The 21054-nt window shown below is 49.8% G+C and overlaps 6 protein-coding genes across 6 annotated transcripts; 3 read left to right on the top strand and 3 right to left on the bottom strand.

The window, feature by feature from the left end:
- Window positions 1–1307: 1307 nt before the first annotated feature.
- On the bottom strand, window positions 1308–3462 carry PFICI_09530 (Argininosuccinate synthase; the record flags this gene model as incomplete). The annotated part of the gene is made up of 15 exons (XM_007838111.1): window positions 1308–1561; window positions 1619–1651; window positions 1703–2035; window positions 2110–2196; window positions 2250–2332; window positions 2383–2435; window positions 2488–2527; window positions 2568–2587; window positions 2642–2750; window positions 2868–2889; window positions 2971–3109; window positions 3169–3183; window positions 3247–3287; window positions 3367–3380; window positions 3437–3462. 15 exons carry the CDS (start codon window positions 3460–3462, stop codon window positions 1308–1310), a joined length of 1269 nt encoding a protein of 422 aa, XP_007836302.1.
- A 1233-nt stretch (window positions 3463–4695) lies between these two features.
- PFICI_09529 (uncharacterized protein) lies at window positions 4696–6209 on the top strand (the record flags this gene model as incomplete). The annotated part of the gene is made up of 3 exons (XM_007838110.1): window positions 4696–5099; window positions 5171–5399; window positions 5457–6209. 3 exons carry the CDS (start codon window positions 4696–4698, stop codon window positions 6207–6209), a joined length of 1386 nt encoding a protein of 461 aa, XP_007836301.1.
- Window positions 6210–7252: 1043 nt separating this feature from the next.
- PFICI_09528 (uncharacterized protein) lies at window positions 7253–8035 on the top strand (the record flags this gene model as incomplete). The annotated part of the gene is made up of 2 exons (XM_007838109.1): window positions 7253–7378; window positions 7562–8035. The coding sequence occupies 2 exons, from the start codon at window positions 7253–7255 to the stop codon at window positions 8033–8035; spliced, it is 600 nt and encodes a 199-aa protein (XP_007836300.1).
- Window positions 8036–9366: 1331 nt separating this feature from the next.
- On the top strand, window positions 9367–11311 carry PFICI_09527 (uncharacterized protein; the record flags this gene model as incomplete). Its single annotated transcript, XM_007838108.1, has 3 exons — window positions 9367–9814; window positions 9880–10545; window positions 10665–11311. 3 exons carry the CDS (start codon window positions 9367–9369, stop codon window positions 11309–11311), a joined length of 1761 nt encoding a protein of 586 aa, XP_007836299.1.
- A 480-nt stretch (window positions 11312–11791) lies between these two features.
- On the bottom strand, window positions 11792–14204 carry PFICI_09526 (uncharacterized protein; the record flags this gene model as incomplete). The annotated part of the gene is made up of 3 exons (XM_007838107.1): window positions 11792–12994; window positions 13072–13502; window positions 13568–14204. The coding sequence occupies 3 exons, from the start codon at window positions 14202–14204 to the stop codon at window positions 11792–11794; spliced, it is 2271 nt and encodes a 756-aa protein (XP_007836298.1).
- A 3845-nt stretch (window positions 14205–18049) lies between these two features.
- Window positions 18050–18893, bottom strand: PFICI_09525 (uncharacterized protein; the record flags this gene model as incomplete). Its single annotated transcript, XM_007838106.1, has 2 exons — window positions 18050–18642; window positions 18776–18893. The coding sequence occupies 2 exons, from the start codon at window positions 18891–18893 to the stop codon at window positions 18050–18052; spliced, it is 711 nt and encodes a 236-aa protein (XP_007836297.1).
- Between the last annotated feature and the right edge of the window lie 2161 nt (window positions 18894–21054).

The raw sequence follows: 21054 nt of genomic DNA, 5'->3' as shown, positions 1-21054 counted from the left end.
TTCAAGAGGCAGAAGTGAGAACGACATTCTACTTATGGAAATAAGATCAAGGATGCAAACGTTGAAGGCGCATTGGGGAAAATAAAAACGCGCACCTTGAGAATGAGAAAGCGCCATAACACAATCTAAGGTGGACGGCGAGTCATGCTATTACTGTGGCAGGAAAACGGATATGGAAATCAGGTGTTTTTTTTATAAATCCGATGGCAATAAATAAAACAATAAGCAGATGGTTTATTTACTCAGCTCTCTAACTACCTTAGAAATACATCACAGCACTATGCATTCTTGAAAAATGTATTTATATAACAATTCCTGATATAGCAGTATTAAAAAGTTGCAAAAATTCAAGAGGAATTGAACCCCACGCGGGGGTCGAACCCGCAACCTTTAGATTGCCTAATCAATTATTTCACTGACCATAGAAGTCTAATGCTCTACCATTGAGCCAGCGGGGCGGTTATTGAAAATTTGTTGTTGTTATTTAGTTATAAGACGCGTTTGATAATCTTGTTACTAACGCCAAATATTTAAGAGGGTGGGACACGAGTAGCACTTGTCATATCTCTAATTGTTGTCGAGATAGGATGCTGAGACTAGAAAGTTCAAGGAGGCAAGTCATTGTACTCGGCCTGCGTCATATGCGGCATCCTCTGAATGCAGGTGGAGGGGACTGACATGGGTAAGGTAGGTAGGTAGAAAAGCAGATGCGCAGACACCGGTGCTCATTTGGAGCCCATGCCAGGTGGTTCACAAACTCGAGAAGGACGGTCGATTCAAGCAAAGGTTCCAAAAGATATCCCCAGGAAAGCCTTGACGATAAAGGTATGGAGTTGCGCCAAGCATCTTTAAAATCATGACATAAGCAGTCCCCTCATGTTTTCTTGAATCTGGACCTTTGTCTCAAGAGAAATCAATCAGCGACGAGGTGAAGATCGAAAAGACCAAAAATGAACATTAAAAGAAAAGACAAGCACTGCGTGTGGTATTGTTGAAAGAATTTCAAGCTTATGGAGGAAGAGAACATGAGACCAGAGCTTGTGAGCCCGAGGTCGGCAACGCCGCCTATGAGGATCCAATGAATAAAGGCGGAGACTGTTTGGTAGTAAAAGTTGACTGAGCGATTCCTTCACCGCGGCCATGTCAGAGAGATCGTGAAATGGAATTGCTCTTCTGCGCGAGAGGCTTTAGCAGATAAGTCTATACGTTTTATTACCGATGATTTTGGACCGCTGACAAACTATATGGGATGAGACAGCAGATCTGCGTTTTAGGCTTTCCCTTGTCGTTCGAACCAGACTACCTCTCTATGCACCCCGAGTCAAGGGCTCGCCGTACTGGATCTTGGCAGCACCATACTTCTCCAGTCGGATAGCCTGGATGGCGATAAATCCACTGGTATCCTCCGGGCTGAAGCCCTCAAGGGTGTCCATGCTGGCCTGTTCCTCACTGTACAAGATGCTCTCAGGTGCAGACCTGGAAAGGACGTGAGCTGCTCCCTTGTAGACCATCATGTTCACTGTACCGTGAACGTGCTTCTGGCTGAAGTGGATGGAGTTTTCTGGTAGTCGTGATTAGCAAAGGTCATGCTCCTATTTTAGCTAAAGTATAAACTTACCGAGCAATTCACGCTCAGGGGAGAAGTACATGCCTGGCTAGGTTAGTTCCAATACTTCTACAGGAGAGAATGAGGGGAGCAAACCATTGTAAAGGCACTGCGACCACTCGTTTCCAATCCAGTGCATAATCTGCTTGACCTTGGAGTCGACTGTCATTCCTTCAATATCGATGTGTGCAAGTCTGAGCACAGTCAATGCAGGAGAGTCGTAGGCTCCACGACTCTTCAGGCCAATGAAGCGCGACTCAACAATATCTATTCTTCCAACGCCGTTACGGCCAGCGATGTCGTTCAGGGCCTTGAAGAGCTCAAGAGAGCCGGTCACTGTCTCACCACCCTCAACCTTGAGCTCGACGGGAATTCCAGCTCGGAAGGTGACAGAGAACTTGGTGGGGACATCGGGGGCCTCGAGGGGATCTGAGATTCAGCATGGTTAGCTTGATGCTGCAATGAAAAGACAGATATTGAAGCGTAACTCCACAGAGACGTACCGACAGTTCGAGTCCAGACATCCTTGGGTGCAGGCATGTCAGGCTTCTCGAGGATACCACTTTCGTAGCTGCAGTGAGCCAGGTTATCTAACGAAGAGTTAGCTTGTTGCCTCATTACGATTGTCCATCTCTCTGCGCACCGTCCTGAGACCACGGGGCCTTGGGAGTGGACGAGACGGGGATGCCGTTCTCAGCAGCAAACTTCAGGAGATCCTGTCGGCCTCTAGCATGACATTAGAACTCATCAATTAGATAGGCGCGATTGAAGCTTACGCGAAACGGTTGAAGAAGGCGGGAATTCTCCATGGGGCGATGACGGAGAGGCTCTTGGACGTTGTTAGATTTCTTGCTGCGGAAGCTTGGATAACGGATACATACAGGGTCGCATGCCTTCCAGGCAAGTTCGAATCTGACTTGGCTGTGATTTATTAGTTTCTGAGGCAGTTGCCCGACAGCACCGCGAGAAAACGTACTCATTCTATTCATTGTTAGCAAGGACTGTCAAGAGAGGAAAGATGCAAGCTTTACGTACGCCCTTGCCAGTGCAGCCGTGGCTGAGAATCTTGCAGTTGTACTTGTGGGCGGTCCGGACTTGAGCGCGAGCAATGACGGGGCGGGCCAGACTCGTTCCAAGGAGGTATCTGACGGAGACATCAGCTGGGAAGCTAGAAAAAGGGTATCGCAAACGCCGCGGAGTTTCTTGATGGCTCGAAATCGACCAGGTCGGGAGCTTGTGAAGTATGTGCAATTGAACTCACCGGTCCTCGTAAATTGCATTGCCTGTTGTTCATTTGTGTTAGTCCATCTTCCTACACCGCCCATGCACCTGATAGTGCTAATACAAGCGGAATCGAGACGTACACTGGATGGCAGGGAAGATGAGCTCATCAACAAACTCCTGCTGCAGGTTCTCGATGATCATGCGCTCAGCACCGAGAGCCAGAGCCTTCTTCTCGACCTCAGCAAAGTCTTCCTGCTGACCGACATCGGCAAGGAAAGCCTGGGAGCAATCTAGGTCAGTATTGGACCGGTGTTGGAGCTAGACACAGATAGACATACGACGACGGTGTAGCCCTGCAAAAAAGATTACATTAGCATGTCAATTGACATTATAAAAGGTCTAAGAACATTTCCCACCTCGAGAATCAGCCATTTGAGGATTGTCGAAGTGTCGAGACCTGTGCAGCGTCAGCAATCGAGGGTTGTGATTATGGTGCCGAAGGTGGTTATCGGCTGGTCATCGGAGGAAGAGCGTACCGCCAGAGTAGGCGCTGTGCAAAAGTTGTCAAGTTAGCTTAGTCTGAGCTCAATTATGGAATTGTCTTACAGGCAGACACGTTTGTCGGAAGACATGATTAATGTCGTTGTTGCTGTTGCTGTTCTCGTGGGTTGTTGTGGTTGTTGGCGGTATGGTGAAAGAAAGCAAGCGATAGCGGCGGGGGATTTTTTTTTTGTCAATTTTTAAAAACGCAGCTTGAGCTGCATGAGCTCCAGGGCTACACAGTATGAGTCATGGTGTGACTCTGTACCTTAAGGTTCTTAGAGGGCTGGCAAACACACCTGTACCTCGCCGTGAAGCCAATTAAAGAGCTATGAGTAAAACAGGGCTCCATTTATCCCGGATAGAACGCAAGGACCCACGTGATAGCGCGGGGCTTTAGGCGGTATCAGTGGGGTTAGCACGCTAAAGCGCCCTACAGATTCAACTGGCCCCTCAGTTTCATACCATAATAGCAATGTCGAAATGTTTTTTTATTTCCCTTATCTTATTGGTATAGACGAGCTTGAGCCTTGAAGCTACCTCTAGCTTTATCAATGTGGCAGCCCCGCTGCCTCGAGATTGGCCCAAGCCGTGCACCAATGAGGTCATGCTAGCTCGGCACTCGAGGCACTGTAGATTAGCCTCATAACAAGTCTTGAATTCAAGGTTCTGACTGTTCACTATTCCGTGGCTCGGATTATTTATGTAAGCTCTACTCAGATGGTATCAAACGAGCCGCCTCAGCCCCATACCTCCCTATGAAAAGAAAAAAGAAATTGCAAAGCCCCCTACGACGCATATGGGGCATGAGGCATACAGTTTGATGGAAAGAAAAACTTTGCAATTCTACTTACTTTATCGTCCAGGAACAATATAAGTTTGTTTCTCTTGCTTCAAGAAGACAAAAATGTCTGCAGTAAGTAGGTGTCGACAAGTCATGACTTCAGGAACATGTCGGACCCAATCACTACCTAGTAGTTGCTACCTCTTTATTTACGAGCAAGTCTTTTTTTGCTCCTTGATATTAACATATCCCCCACACTCCTTACGATTATATACCTTATCATCAAGTCGCGAATTATCCTTGGCCACCAGTCTCAAAACCTAAAACGCTGTTATGGCCATAGTGCTTACAGCGAAGGATGGTCTCCCCTTAGTAGAAACTATCATAGTGCCTCGTAGTGCCTCATGTATTTGCGTCTGACTACATGGTGTTAGCAGGTTATTGTCACAACTATAAAGTGACCTCCAACCCTCTGAAGCCCGGTCAGAATGACCTCTGGGCAGACTCTTTGTATTCCATCTCCATCTCCATACTCGGCAGCATGGCTCCAGGAACATCCCAGGTCGCAGCCCAGCTCAAGGAGCAACTACATCATGAACACCCAGACTTGATTCTCACCACGCCCGAGGACGAGAGGTTTGATGACGCACGTGCCTGCTTCATTGTGCGGTCCGCTCGGCCCTTTGCCGTGGCGCGGCCGCAGACTGCGCAGCATGTCCAGGCACTGATCAAGTTTTGCATTGACCACGACGTGGATTTTTGTATCCGGGGTGGTGGGCATGATTGTGCCGGGAGGACCCAGGTCCCGGGCGCCTTGATGATTGACATGCGCGGGATCGATTATGTCCGCGTCGATGACAGCCGAGCGACGGCCCGGATCGGCGGAGGAGTGCTGCTTGGTGACCTCACCAAGGCACTTGGAGAGCAGGGGCTCGTTACGCCATGGTAAGCTTTCCGTACTGTAGTCTCCTGAGCTTGCCTTGTAAAATATTGAAGAGTTGATATTATTTTTACAGCGGCACGATAGCGACAGTTGGCTATACCGGATGGGCGACTCTCGGTGGCTATGGACCGTTTTCAAGTTTGTACGGCATGGGAGTAGATCAGATTGTCGGCGCAAAGCTTGTTAACGGTACGGGCACACTTGTTAATGCGAATGATGAGATCCTGAGAGGCATTCGAGGCGGCGGAGGCATCTTTGGTGCCATTGTTGAACTTACAATCAAAGTTTACCCACTGCAAAAGGTATGAATATGCAAGTCTAGGAACAATCTCGAAGCGGAGGCAGCTGACATTTTGTAGGGCCAGATCCTTTTCTCACTTATCGTCTATGAATCAAGCGATTTGGAAGACACGGTGCTATCCTACACACAAGGCTACGAACAAATCAAGGCAAATGCCGAGCTGCCGGCAGCTCTTTCGCTCCAGCCAATGATCGTAGAGCTACCTGAACTGGGAAAAGCATTTGCCCTGCTTGCCGTTTGGGGGAGGGATGATCACGAGGAAGGTCGTCGCTGGTTCGACAAGATTGCCGGCCTAAGCCACTGTCTCATGAACTCGCCCGAGCCCATATCACTACATAAATTTGTCAAGAACAATGAGGAAAATCTGGTCACCTGGCTATCCTATGGTCGCACCTACACCACAAGTGTCAAGCGCTGGACGCCCCAAACCGCAAAGGTCATGGCCAAGTATGGCAAGCTCATACCCGGCGGCGGCACGGCCATATCTGTTCACACTCTTCGCTCTCCGAAGCCGAGTAAAGAGTCAGTGTTTGGCTCCCGGGTAGACCATCTGATGGTTGAGATCATAGCTGTGTCTCCCGATCAAATGTACGAAGAGAAGGCAGCGGCCTGGGCGTTGGCTATGCAGAAGGAGCTGAAAGAGACGGACCCCGAGAACATGCTGGAAGGATCTTACATCTCGTTGCTTAGTGACGAGGAAACGGATCTCAGAAAGGTTTATGGAGAATATTATGATGTTCTTTTGGGTCTGAAGAGAAAGTTTGACCCGCAAAATGTTTTCAAGCACACCATACCGAATTTGCCAGTGTAGATAGATGATCTTCAATCATGTGGAAATCCGTGGCACGAGTTCATTGCAATATCTCATGACATGGTAGACGCGTTCAGATGACTTGCTTGACTCCCCTAGTTAGCTAAGAGTTCACATCTAGTTGAAAGATACCAGTTCAGTAGAGAAACACCCTTGAAAAGTAGTTGAAGAAAGGAGCCAGAGCAAAAGAATCAGAGCTACACTATAGGGATTCGAACCAATGAACCAAAAGGATGAGCAGCCTCAAGACCGCCCCCAATAGCCCAACCTAGTTTACACTTCAATTCATCGAAGCTGTGATTTACTTGTAAGGACTGTAATAGCTTCACATTTTATCTACATATTTAACCACTTTGAGTTGACAGGGACCGCTAAGGATATGCAGTTGAGCTAGAGGGTTTCTTGCAAAATATAGATTTCTAAAGTAGTATCTGATAAGAGAAGCCTGGTCTACGGTGGCCACAAAAGCAAAGCGAGTTGGCAACGTTTCTATGTATACACGAAAATATTCTGTGGTTTCTGTCATGTTTCCTTGATTTGTTGATGATTGTTAAACACTGAGCAAGACCAATATCGATGCCAACGTAGAGAGATAATATGTCTAATGGCTTGTAGTGACGTGAATGATTCTCAAGTTGAGTGTAGCAAGATTTATCACGATTACTAGGAAATATTGGTCCCCTTGTGCGTGAAAGAACTTTTGTGTGGGATTATTGACCTTGGGGTGGTTGCCAGTTGCGATTGTTTCTGTCGCCGTTTGTTGTGCGTTGGCAGGCAACCGATTCTTTTCCCCCATTCTGTCAATTGCCCTAGAGACAACAATCTGTCACGCTGCTTCACGTTTGTCGTTTGGGTACAAAATCCAGCTTCGACTCCAGAAACTGCACAACCCTTTTCTTACCACACACAAACGCCATTCTGCTTTCAAGCAACAAGTCAAATCAACATCCATTCCCAATCCTTCGACAACAACCATCTTTTCCCATACCTCCAAACATCCTTCAACGTTAATCTTCTTCACTACTACCAACATATCTCTCAAGATGTCTGACAAGACTGTTTCCCCCACCACTGCCAAGGCAGCTTCCCCGGCCAAGAAGGTCGAGTTGACCACTCGTGAAGTCGAGGTCCTGGCTGCTGCTTGGGTCTCCCTCAAGGCCGACGCCGATGTAAGTCTCACAGTAACAAATATTCAGCGCATCAAGAGTATCCTCGTTGTTGTCGTCGCCGATTATTGGACATCAACATTATATCTTTCGCGTCAAGCCTCGGCGCTTCTGTCGCACCTGATGATCTTCATCACTTCCTTCCATCTCCATTTCAAATGTTCTTGCTAACGCATAACTCCATAGGTTGACATCGACAAGCTCGCTCAGCTCACTGGCTTCCAGAACCCGCGCTCCGCTACCAACACTATGTACGCCATCAAGAAGAAGTTGGCCCAGGTGGAAGGTGCCGGCGAGGGCTTCACCGGAATTGCCCCCTCTGGCGGCAAGGGTGGCAAGACAACCACAATCAAGAGCAGCGCCGCCGCTGCTGCTGCTGGCGCCAAGAAGGCTACCACTCCCCGCGGCAACAATAAGCGCAAAGGAGGCGCCGAGGATCACGCCGGCACCGACGCCGACAATGAGGCGTCCGAGGCCCCCACCCCGGCTCCCAAGAAGTCGCGCGCCACCAAGAAGTCCTCCAAGCTGGCTAAGATTAAGGATCAGGATGATGAGGATGTTGACGCTGCTGCTGGCGACGACGACAAGGCCGGTGTTAAGGAGGCCGACGCCGAGGCTGTCAAGGGAGAGGACAAGGACTCGGACATGGATGAGGTCTAAGGGCTATTGGGATCGAGGCACTGTTTACGATCATGTTTCACGGATGACGTTTATTCTGCCATGCTTTTTCTGGGAATGGTTACTTCTTTGTGAAGGCCTAACGCACGGCGTTTGGAGGCGTTGAGGTCCTGGCTCATTCATTGTTTCCGCCTACGTGTATCGTATGGCGAAGATCCCTTACATAGAGAACTGTTAATAACATGGTGCCATGTTAGGGATGCAAAGCCGATGTGTGTCTTTATAATCCTTTCGCTTTGTGATGGACTGATTACTACCAGATGACATCCTATTTCACAGCACCCAAGTCCTTGCCGGAAGCAGTGTTCTTGCCCAATAACATGAGCTTACCTAAACACATAGGATGCATACTGCTTGTCATTCGTTCTTGCAATGCTTCCGAGCTCGGATCAGCTTGTATGCTTCGTCCTGTTTTCTGCGACTCATGAAGCTCAATGATCACCATCTATCTTTTGTTCAGTCATTTTGTTCTTTCGATTACACGGCTCGATATCATTATTGTTCTCTGTTGGATCAGTCACAGCCTCCGACTGAAAGTAAAGCTGACTAATTGCTCTGGTCACCTGTTTGTGCGAATCGCGAACCACGAAACTAAGAGTTTGAAAGATGACCAGTCAATCCCACCTACATACTCTAGTCGCAACGGTTTATAATCCAACTTGCTAGTCATCAACACCAGATGACGTTTCTAGTCTAAATGCTTAACTAATATCCAACCAACTCCAAGATCCATCGAAGGTGCTGCCCTCCCAACATCCCATCCTCGGCATTTTCGGCGCGAAGGCGAGATCGGGACCAGAGATCCGGAGTAGGAGGAGGAGGAGGAGGTGTAGGACCCCTTCTCCACACCCCAAATGCAGGGCCTGGCAGCACGCGATGGGATTCCCTGGTGATGGCGTCCAGGAAGCGTTAGCCTATACAGATCCACTTACCGCCGATAAACTGGGTCTTCCTGCCCGTTTTATTTCCCCATCATGTATGGCACTTTTTTCTCTCTCTCTCCTGAGTCGTGATTTTTTCTCATCGTTTCCCCTACCACTGATCAACATTCTTACCACATTTAAATCTCTTGGCTTTTTTCCCTTCTCCATTGGTTTGTGATCCAAGCATCCATCTACTTAATAATCTAAACCTTATTCCCGAAAGTGGCTCCCTTATACTAACTAACCAGTGTCCAAAGTATCGTGGCAGTCCCCAGGTTTTCCAAATCTCAGATTAGCGGCATAGCCGACTTCGCTTCCGGCAAACCGGCCCAGGAAACCATCCCCCGCAAGTCATAAAAAATAACCGTCAACAAGTATATAAAAAGGGCGATGCCGGACATTGCTCACAATGATGAAAAGCCTCATGAGCGATCTGCCGACGAGGTAGAACCCAGGATTTCAGTATCTCGAACCTCGACAAGGGAGGACAATGACGACTTGACGGCCCGCGGCCTGGGGGAAAAGTCGGCCGAGTCGGCACCGGGCTTGCCGCTCACCAACCCCGTCCGCGAAGTCGCGACCGGCAGCAGCGACGACGACGACAACGACAACGTGGGCGCCGTCGAAGCGCAGCGTGTGTCGTCGCGCGCTTCTTCGACTAGGTCCCGGGCATTGAGTGTCGTGCCCAGGGCAAGACGGCGCGGGCTGTTTGCCCGACTGGCCGTGCTGCCCGAGGTCCATCGGCCGTATGACTACTCCAACAAGACCAAATGGACCATTACTTTTATCGTTGCCATTGCCGCCGCCGCTGCGCCAATGGGTTCGGCCATCTTTTATCGTAAGTTTTGCTTATTGCACCTCAATGTGTGAGCAAGAAACCAAACTGACCCGGCCGGACTATAGCCGCCCTCCCGGAGATGTCGGCAGAATTCGACGTCTCTTCCACGGTGGTAAATCTGTCAGTGGCCTTTTACATGCTGGCCATGTCCATCTTTCCGTTGTGGTGGTCCTCTTTTTCCGAGACCTTGGGCCGGCGCACGATATATCTATCGTCGTTTCTGCTCAATGTCATCTTTTCGCTCATTAGCGGCATGAGCGTCAACATTGCCATGCTCATTGTTTTTCGGATCCTGTCGGGCGGCGCCGCGGCCTCGGTGCAGGCCGTTGGCGCCGGCACCATTGCCGATATCTGGGAGTCCAGGGAGCGAGGGCGCGCCATGGGATTCTTTTACCTCGGGCCGCTCATGGGTCCCCTCATTGCGCCGATTGTGGGAGGCGCCCTCGCCCAGGGCTTTGGCTGGCGCAGCACTGTCTGGTTCCTCACGTGCTACGGCGCCGTCGTATTTGTGCTTATTCTCTTTGCCTTGCCCGAGACGCTCGCGCAGCGCAAGCCGCTCGTCCCCCGGCCGGCTCAGCCCGTTATCGCCGATGGGCAGGCCTTGTCCCGGGTGTCCACAACGCGGTCCGTACAGATGCAGTCCCAGCACGCGGCTGCAGTTTTGAAAAAGGCTCTTATTGACCCACTCGAGGTCTTGACGTACCTACGGTTCCCGGCTGTTGCTATTGTTGGTAAGACGAAATCTTAATTTGTTCTTAGTTTGAGGTTATTCGTGTTTGGCTTTCAAGACACGTGCTATTTATGTGGTTACACCACGTACTAAATTCTTTGACTAACTCGGACATTGCAGTGTACTATGCAGCTATTACCTTTGGTTCGCTATACGTCCTCAACATCAGCATTCAATCCGTCTTCTCAGAGGCACCCTATGGCTTCTCTGCCATTATTATTGGACTGCTGTATATTCCGAGCTCGCTGGGATATTTTATAGCCTCACTGATAGGCGGAGCTTGGCTCGATAGAATCATGATCCGGTCCGCGCAGCGTGCAGGGAGATACGACGCCGATGGCAAGCTAATCTACCTACCCGAGGACCGGATGCGCGAGAACGCCTGGATCAGCGCGACGTTATATCCGGGAGCACTGATCTGGTACGGCTGGACGGCGTCGAGCGGCGTGCATTGGATCGCACCCTGCATTGCCAACTTCTTTTTTGGTGTCGGCTCCATGCTCGTCTTTAGTGCTGCGACCACCATGCTGACCGAGTTCATGCCGCGCCGTAGTAGTAGCGGTGTCGCTCTGAACAACTTTGTCCGTAACATTTTCAGCTGTACTGGCGGTATCATTGCGCAGCCCCTCATCAATGTCATGGGTGACGGCTGGCTAATGACCATGGTGGGCTTAATCGCCTGGATCTCTGGAAATGTTTGTTTGTGGCTTTTGAGGAAGAATGCATCAAAGTGGCGAGTTCAGATGGACAAGGAGCTCAACAAATAAATTAGATCAAATGGGATTCAAGATGGGACGAGTACTGGAAGAATCTAGAGAAATCAATTTCACAATTCACAAGACTATACTGTTGTCTACTATAAACCATAATAGTGCAAAGGATATCGCCAATAAAGTCGTTCACTAGGTGCATATGTAATTGCTTGCCAAGTCTTGAAGAAATCATGGCCGTTTGGGCCTGTAATGTATTCACCTCGATTCGAGGTCGCTTATCCACACACTCTCTAGTTATTATATATGCAGAGTCCTAAAGCATCCCCCTTTTGTTTCCCCTTTGCCGGCATCTATCGGCCAGCTTGTTTGTTGTCATCAACCATAAATGCATGGGATATCTATAAAGCCTCTTCCGGCTTCTTCGAGCCAAGAATATAAACAAGATAAGAGAAAAAACGCCGCCCAATTTTTAAATCAGACTTATAAACTTTCTTTCGACAAAAAGACACCTTTTTTGCTTCTTCTTTTCTTTCTTTACTTGAGAGGATCGTAGACGCGGTCCTTGATCCACTTGGTGAGGGCGACATCACCCCACTCCTCCCACTCGACCCATTGCGACTCGGGAATGGCGCTGACGCCTTCGCGGCGGGCAGCCTTCATGACCTCGCGGGCGACAACGACGCTGGCGTCGCGCACGCGCTCGATGCGGGGGTAGATGAGACCCTTGTGGATCTCCTCGGCGTTGAGGGTCTCGGACAGGGACGAGGCTGCAATGTAGACCATTTCGTCGGTCACGCTCGTGGCCTTGGCCAGGATGGCGCCCAGGCCGAGACCGGGGAAGACGTAGACATTGTTGCCCTGGTTGGGGTAGTACGTGACGGTGCCCTCGCTGTGCTTGACGTTGATGGGGGAGAAGGGCGAGCCAGAGGCAAAGATGACGGTGCCGTCGGTCCACTGGATGGCTTGCTCAAAGGTACACTCGGCCTTGGTCAGGGGGTTGCTGAGGGGGAAGAGGATGGGTCGGCGTCCAACACCGCCAGAGTCGACGGATGCCTTGAGGGCGCGCACGACGGACTCGGTGAAGCAGCCAAAGGTGGCGGTAAGACCGACCAGGGCAGACGGGCGGACGTACTCAATGACTTCCTCGAGGGTCCTGAACTGGTGTCCGTTGTTGTCCGAGCGGGCAAAGTACTTCTTGTGCTCAGCCAGCTTGTCACCACGGTCCTTGGTCACGAGACCCTTGGTGTCGACCAGCCAGAACTTGTCCTTGGCCTCCTGTTCCGTAAGACCACGTCGGGTGTAGTACTCGACCATCTGCTTGGCGACACCAACACCAGCGGAACCTGCGCCCATGAAGACGAGGCGTTGCTCATCGAGAGGAACACCAGACAAGTTGACAGCGCCAATGTAACCACCAAGAACGACGGCACCAGTACCCTGGATATCATCGTTGAAGCACTTGTATTGGTTGCGGTAGCGGTCAAGGAAAGCAAAGGCCTTCTCGGTCTCAAAATCCTCAAACTGGATGAGCATTTCGGGGTAGACCTCGGCGCAAGCAGCCATGAACTCATCCATGAAATCCTGCATGACCTCGAAAGAAGGTCGCTTGGCACGGAGACCAAGGTAAAGGGGATCCCTCAAGTTGTCCTCATTGGCAGTACCGCAATCCAAAACAATTGGAAGGGTCTTGCCGGGGTGGATACCGGCAGCGCCAGTGTATAGGGCTAGTTTCCCGATCTGGAAAAAATAGACTTGTCAGTCTTGGGGTTCATTCATTGGACCGCGAAAAGCCGAGGAGGTCTCTATAGACTTACAGAAATCCCCACACCGTTGACACCCAGGTCACCCAAGCCAAGAATTCGAGATCCGTCAGTCACGACGCAAATCTCGGGGTTGGCGTGAGGCCAATTCCGGAGAATGGTCTTGATGGACTTTCGCTGCTTGATGGAAATGTACAGAGCCTCGGGACGGGTGTACAAGGTCGAGTATTGCAGACAGACGTCACCAATGGTGGGTGTGTAGACCAGAGGCATCAGCTCACGAACATTGTCAATGAGCACGCGGTAAAAGAGGTCGACATTTTGGTCCTTGAGAGAAGACAGATACAGGTACTTGTCAATGTTGGTTTGTCTCGAGTGGATCATCTTCATGCATCTCTCGACTTGTGTCTCGGCGCTCTCCATGGCATGGGGAATCAGACCAGTCAGATTCTTGGAGACTCTGTCCTCGGGTGTAAAGGAGAGACCTTTGGGATGTGTGTTAGTATATGGGAAAAGAATGCAAAATGTTGGGGAATAGCTAGGAACCTACCCTTATTCCACAGAGGCTCCCGCAGAACTTGGTAGCCACCTGCGGACGACTTGGGAACATAGTCGGTGCTACGGTATTGTTGCACCTCACCGTAGTGGTTCTGAGCGTAGCCACGGAGTCCGTCGAGAGCAGCCATTTTCATTTGAGCCTCAATGGCAGCGATATTGACCGAAGACATTGGATTGAACTGGGACTGGGACCGCCGAGAACTTATAGACATGCGCTTGGAAATAGATGTGGAGGAGGAGCGGGCCGAGTTGATGGAGAAGGACGGGCTAGACGACCGTGGGGTGGAAATATCTGAGCTAGCTGTGCTGTATGTCGTAGAGTTGAACGCCATTGAACGTGGAGAGGGACGATGCAGAGGAAAAGTAAAAGAAGAAAACCTCGGACGGAGGTGAGAACGGGCGTTGGCCACAGCAGCAGCAGCAGCACCACAAGCAGCAGCAGAATCAGATGGCTCGCGCAAGGGTAACGAAGGTTTTTCGGAAAGATTCGTGGCAGACGGACTAGGCGTGCAGGGTTGTGGTGGGTGGTGGCCGGTAGTATTAGGATTATGTTGAGTGGTACTGGTAGAAGGTAGTAGTGAACTCGCGCTGCGGTCGTAGTACTTGTGGTTGCTAATCAAATCAGACATTCGTCTCGAGACTATTCCCGCCGTTGGGTGTGGGCGTTTTAATAACAAGTCTTTAGCTGACCCGGTAGCCCCCGTCGTGGAGGTCCCTGCCCTGAGAATCCTAGCCATGCCGATATAACCAGCCGTGACACGAAGGGGGAAGAGCAGTAGTTTCGTTGCAGTTTCAAATGAATCAGACACCCCTATGGAGATCGTCCCAAGTGAATTCCCCTGGCTGGGCAAGGGTAGTATTCCTGGACACGGACGAGGGATGATCACCAAATGCAACGAATGCAAAGTGAAAGGGAAAAAAAAGGTTGGCAATCCGCAATACTCAAGCTTTTGACACTCGTGGCAAGCCAGGTAGAGGGAGCGGTCTCGGCCAAAAGAGATAGAGAGAGAGAAAAAAGAGAGACAGAGAGATAACAGGAAAAAATGGCTGGATTTGATGTATAGTAAAACCCGGGATTCAGTGGGATAGACAAAAGTTGGATGAAGCTACACCCCAGACCCTTGGAGTACAACCACTTAGACGCAGACAATGTAGGTCTAGTAGGCAAGTTCAATGTACCTCGTGCAAGTATTGACTGTATTTGATCCTGAGAGAGAACCAAACCGGAGGTGCTGCCGTGGATCCAATGCTTAATAGACGGGCACCTGAAGATTCAAGGTGTCGAATAAAAAACCGTGATTCTGAATCACACAGAGCGACGACTTCGCTTTGCGGCGGCCGTTCACTCTCGTCAATCTCCGGGTTTTCTTCTTGCATCAGGGAGTATATTGGCCTAGCAGCAGATTTGTTGGGTCCATATAATGGGGTTCGGGAGCTAAATTGGTCCCAGGGCCTCCATGTTTGGCTGCAAGGTTCCGTATTCCGGAGTTGGGATCAGAGTCAGTCCAGTCACCAGACTTAGCACTACCTACACCTTGGCCAATTGTTGAATATGCCAAACCTTTTTCTTTGCACCCTCTACTGCGGCGGCGTTGTTCTTTTTTCTTTTGTGACACTGGGAAACGTGGACGGCGCTACGGGCTGTTTAGGCGGTATGTGTATGATGATACATATCGGCCATGCAGCTGGGCTGAGATGAGCCAATCGACAGGGCTGCAGCTTGTGGGTGGACTTGGCAGAAGAAAGCTGCTTGCTGCTGTTTGCTTGCTTGCTTGCTTGCTGCCGCTTTACGTACAGTTGCTTTCATGGTACAGTAGACGAGTACCGTCCATAGTGCAGTAGTAGTACGTACAACTTACATGCGAAATATGACCCGATTCCGGCCAGAATTTCCATTCTCAGGGATATGTGACTGAATGACTGGAAAAGAAAGACCGACAACAAGACCGACCCCAGGCTCGGTATGTTGCGGTTGTACATCTTTTTACGACCCCCCAGCTTTCTGCCTTCACCGAGCTGACCTGGGTCCTGTAGCCAAGTATCAAGCAGACCGACCACAAGGGGGCAAGGCGGCTCTCACCTGTGTTCTCGGCATTGAGTTCATCACTAGCACTGCTGCTACTGCTCTAGTTTTAGCGGAGGATGCGCTGTGGGGGGAGCTGCTGTTGGACCGCGTGGGAACGGTTATAGCATAGCGCACATGGCTAATGTGCAGCATCGGACACCAACGGGCCACTCGTGGAGACATCCGCGCGTATAGTTATCGTGAAAAGCTGGCTAGACTTGCCCAATGTAGACGTAATACGAGACTTGCGGCGTGGTATTCTTTTAAATTTTCTTTTGTTCTTTTCTTTGTCGTTTGAAAAAGATTGATACCTGACGGATGATCGATGGATTGCTCCTCCACCCCGTGTTGATATTGCGGAAAAGAAGCTGGTGGTGAGTGAGGATTACGGACCAGCAAATCGTCCAAAGAACAGCTGCAAGGTTCCTTTGGGATGGCCAAAGAAAAGCCAAGACAGTGCCGAGATTTGGAACCGATCAAACACAACAAAAATCCAGCGGGAAGTTCTGGGGGATTGGGATTTGCTGATGGGATGGAATGGATCTTGATGGAAGGCTGGTCTGAACATTGGGCTCAAATTCCAGCAGCAGTTCCAGCGTTCGGGAACATGACCCTGGTCCACTGCTGCTGCATGTCGTTCTGTGGGTGGGTTCCGTCCGATCCATGCATCTCACAGTGACCCCCGGGCTCATCAGTCTCAGTCAGCAAAGAACAAAAATCCGCCGTCCGGGACTCAAAGCTCGTCCCTGCATGAGTTCAAAATTTGCTTGTCCATTCCTTTTTGGCCAGGGCCAGGCCTTGTCTTGTTCGCTGGAATTCTGGATTTAGCAGCAGAATTTAAACTATCTTCTTGATGCTCTTGACGGGTGTAAGTCAACGTTTATTCTGTCAATATAGGAGGTAGATATAAGTACAGAGTATACTACAAGAATGCAGCAAATCTGCCCCCGCTCGGATACGTGCAGTTCATTACTACATCTGAGTAAGCCCAAAACGCAAACTTTTTCTTCTTTGGCCCCCTCCCAATCTTCGGGACTTACCCACTGCGGAGAGGGGGAAAATCACAAAACAGCAAGGGCGCTTCATCAGACGAAGTGACATGCAAAAAACGACACGGCCGGCCGGTGGTAGGACGTTTCGAAGGAAGGGGAAGCACGCGACAGCCCCTGTGAGACGTGAGCAGAATGGTCATAGAGGCTTCCGACTTCTTCCGAATTTGCATGGTCATGGCTTGGCTACCGCGAAGCCAAGTGGTGCGCCCCCATTGCTTAGCCCAACCCAATTCAAACTCTGCGTCTTTGCTGCGGGCTCAAAGGTCTGCAAGTCTCACACTTTTGGCTACATTAATCCACTGCCCACACCCCTCTTTTTCTTCTTTACTTGTACTAGCGGCCTATTTACCCAGCAGGAGCCACAAGTCGCCCGTCTCGGTGAGCAATCACATCACTGGTATTAACAGTCCCCTTTCTTCCACAAAGAGTCGAGACAACATCTCCCGGTCTTCCTGACACGGTGGATATCAGCCTTGTGTCTGATGCGCCGGCCTGACCACTCAAGGTAAGGATGTCCCTGACCCACCGAGCTCAAACATCACCCGAGCTTCATGATCGTTTTCGAACTCTACAATTATGCCATTTCCAGGCTTTTCTTGGACATCTTTGATAGCAAGGGCATCCCGACAGATGGCAACAGTGATAATTCCAGACAGCTGGGCGCGCGCAGAAAAGCTTATCACTCGTGACATATCTTGGCTTTTTCCCCCTACACATTCCGATACCGCTGACGGGAAGGCATGCAGCACGTATGCACAGATATGTATGTACCTCCAGGTTTAAGCTGCCCGTTGCGCACAGGACGTTGCAGTGCATACTTTTGATCGTCTCGTGCACGGCTAGAGTCAAGTCTCCCAACCTGCCACGCAAGCTGTATACTGTACTACTGGTTATTGATAAGAACATACTTTACATATGGTTTTCATGTGCGTTGTCCACGCTTTCCTAGCCTTTCAATAGTGATAACGATTGGCCTAGTTTCTCAACAAGTATCAATAACTCACAATACAGCCAATAGTCAGTATCCATGCTCTAATTGACATGTTGATTGGCGGTTGGCCAACAGATAATCAAACACTCGATATGGTCTATTATTGGCACTCGTGCATCCGCTCGATATCCAAGGCCGTTGATATCGTCCCGTCCTGTCAACAAGCATCCCCCGTCTCTGTCTTGAGCTTATTCCCCAATTACTGTTGTCCTGATAAGACGACAAGCTTTTGGGCATAAACACCCAGTTGGCGGACGTGGGATCTTCTCAACAAAGAGTACTCGAGGTCTCAGCCCATTCATTGAAGCACGCCCCATGAACCACGGCAGTTCCAAAGCAATATAGCTAGCGAGTCCTCGGGTCTGCTCAGATCATGGGAAGTCTAATGTCTGCACCCGATTGGTGATATCGCAGGAATTCTGATGAGTCTGGAATGGCCATGAGATATGCTGCAAAAAAGACACATCTCAACTTCAACAAGTCTGCGAGCTGACGTATATATGAGCTGGTGTCATCTTCACTCAACGATACGCCGAGCTCTCCAGCAATCTTACGATCCAGTGCCACGAGCGGATCCTGAATGGAATCTTCGTCCATATCCGCCCATGCACGGCGAACAGCCTGGGCGATCCTTTCGCTGGTGATCTCTAGTTCTCGAGGGGGCTCCAACAATATTTCTCCCTCTATACGTACAATAGAGCGCAAACTCTTTATCAGTTGTCGGATCTCGCAGTCCAGTAGATACACCTGCAGCCAGAGCAAATTCTCTGCCCGAGGACGGGGGGAAAACTCTCCTTTGGTCCATCTCATTGATTGGTTGTAGCGTGTTCTACGAATATCATCGAGTCTCTGCCGCCATTTGACCACATCGAATTCCACAAGAAGTTCGTTGGCGATCGGAAGAATAATTGGGGTTTTCGACGCGTTTCGATTTGTATCGTTGTTAAGCACTGGCGACACTGGAGAATACAAAATCAGCATTCTCCTCTATGATACTAGGTACAGATAAGCTGGATGTGTCGCCATGGCACTATTACTTTTCCAGGGACATGGCTTATAGTTTGTTAATGAATAGTATGAAAGTATGCTCACTGAGATCATTCCATTCCTTCAACAGCTCATCTTGCGTATTTCCTGCATCGGAGTCATCGGAGTCATCGGAGTCATTGGAGTCATTGGAGTCATCATCCTCGACGTGGGTGAACATCATTCCGCTAGCAGATATGAGTTAGCAGTGATATGGAACCATGGAATCGGTGGTCCTTCTCTCCTTCTTTCCTTTTGTAATCTTCTACGAACATAGGTGTGGCGCATTGGCATGCTGTGACCAGGATTGCTGCTTGATCGGCTTTGGGATCACATCCATAGAAGCGGCAGGGCATAGAAGCAAACTAGAGGAAATAAGGTGAAAAATACTTACTAGTAGGTCCAACCACTTTCACCACGGAAAGCCCTCGGAGGACCTTTGTTGATGGTGGGAAAAACACCGGACGTGAGCATTTTAAGCAAGTCTCCCTTGAGGCTCTCGATTTTAAATTCCGTCATCAAGTCATATGTCTGCCCTTCTCTCTTCTTTACTAGTGTTGCGAGTCGAGCAAATACTTGAGTGAAAGGCCTGAGTAAGGCATCGCTTGGAAATGCAGCGACAAGAACAGGAAGTTGAGCAACTGTTGCTGTTAGGAGCACCGATGGCCATACCATTTGTTTGTCGCCCATCTCCCTCTGCCATGACGACCGTTCCGGCCAGAACTCATCCTCTGAAGGGGACCCTGTCTTTTCTGACTGGAAAACACAGGTCTTGTCAGCATACAAGACAATACACACGGCAAGCTGACATACCCTGAGAGCCCAAGAGATAGCATCGGCCACATGAGCCTGTTCGCTTAAATAAGATGCTCTACCGTGCTAAAAAAAGTCAAACTGAATCAAGAAGTAGGCACCTGATTCTGATGCAGGTGTAAAAAGGTGGCCCATGACTCGGTTCAAATTGTCGAGTTGCCACCATCCAGGTAATCTTGCTCCCACGCACAATCTAGTCCCACTGTTTCGCTGAAATCTGACGACGCGCCCATATCCTGAAATATTCTCGGTGGTGATGGAACCTAACTCTCCAAACGCGCTGAACTCTCTTTGTTCAGCACTGATTTTGACAGATGTCAGACCCATGAGGAAGCTGATCTTTCCCAAGAAATCAAAGCTTACTGTCTGGGTTGGTACATCAATTGCTATCGGGATGCATTCGGCATCAACAGTACCGTTTACAAGCTTTTCGTGGTGTTCGAATTCGAATGAGTCTAATAATTGTGCCCAGGTCGCCCTGGTTCGATATGATTTTCTAGGTCTGTTCATGAATATGAAGACCTTCCATATCAACCAATACTTCCATGGCAGCTCATATATCCGAAGACTTTCCCATTTAGCATTATTCTCGAGTGTTTTGTGGTACAACGTCCAGTTGTCGTCACTGCATCAATCGATGGTCAATGGTTCATGCGCGTTTAGTAAAGTCTGGCAGTAGTCAACGTACGTGACGAGCCAATAAGACTTTTCCCCCCCATTCGACCTATGCCAACGATAGTCTGTATCCTGCCTATCTAGGCCTTTCATCCAACGCACTAGCTTGCTCTGTGATTTTGCTGCCTGAAAGCGTTTTCTTGTAAGAATCATGTATTCGTCCATATCTAGCTCAGGGTAGTAAAATTTGCGCCGCCAACTCCGAAGTGACCATCGCTTGCGTACGTGAAGTGATGCCAATCCGATAGCCGCAAAGTTGCACTTTTGACGGGCGGACTCGTTGGCGCCCGCGTACTGAAGCACGGCCTGGAGAAGCGCAATCACAAACGCTGCGATCGAGATTATGGTCGCGGACAGCGCAAGGCGGTTGGCTGTCGTCGTGAGAGAGTTTTCATCGTCGTCGCTGTCTGAGGACGAGGAGGCTGTCAAAGTCGCGTTGCGAAGGGTTGTGATCAGGCTGTTCAGGGCTTCGAGCAAGAGCAGCTCAATCTCTGTCGCGTTGGAAGACATGTTTCTCCCGCCGTGACATTTGACCTGTGCCGCTTTAGTAATATGCAATTCTGCACTGACTGTGCGTGTTTTTCTTCTGGAGAAAATGAGAAAAGTAATGTAGTTGGGTGCATCGTCTGTTGTGCGTCAGGCTGTGAACCCCGCCCGTCCTCATTTGGCTGCAAGGCTGGGGGGCAAGAATGAACGTATTGCATATTTGCATATGATTTGCATATGATGTTACACGCACACGCACAGAGAGAAGCCGGAGCTCTTTCGGAAATGCCTAATTTCACCCATTGCGTGGTTTCGGGATCGTTTATTGTTCATGGCATCCTCATCGTATACCCGTCAAATATATGCACAGC

Source organism: Pestalotiopsis fici (genome assembly GCF_000516985.1).
Source record: "Pestalotiopsis fici W106-1 unplaced genomic scaffold PFICI_Scf_6, whole genome shotgun sequence".
Taxonomy (NCBI): Eukaryota; Fungi; Ascomycota; class Sordariomycetes; order Amphisphaeriales; family Sporocadaceae; genus Pestalotiopsis; species Pestalotiopsis fici.
Note: the sequence above shows the minus strand (reverse complement) of the source record. Positions and strands in the feature narration are given on the sequence as shown.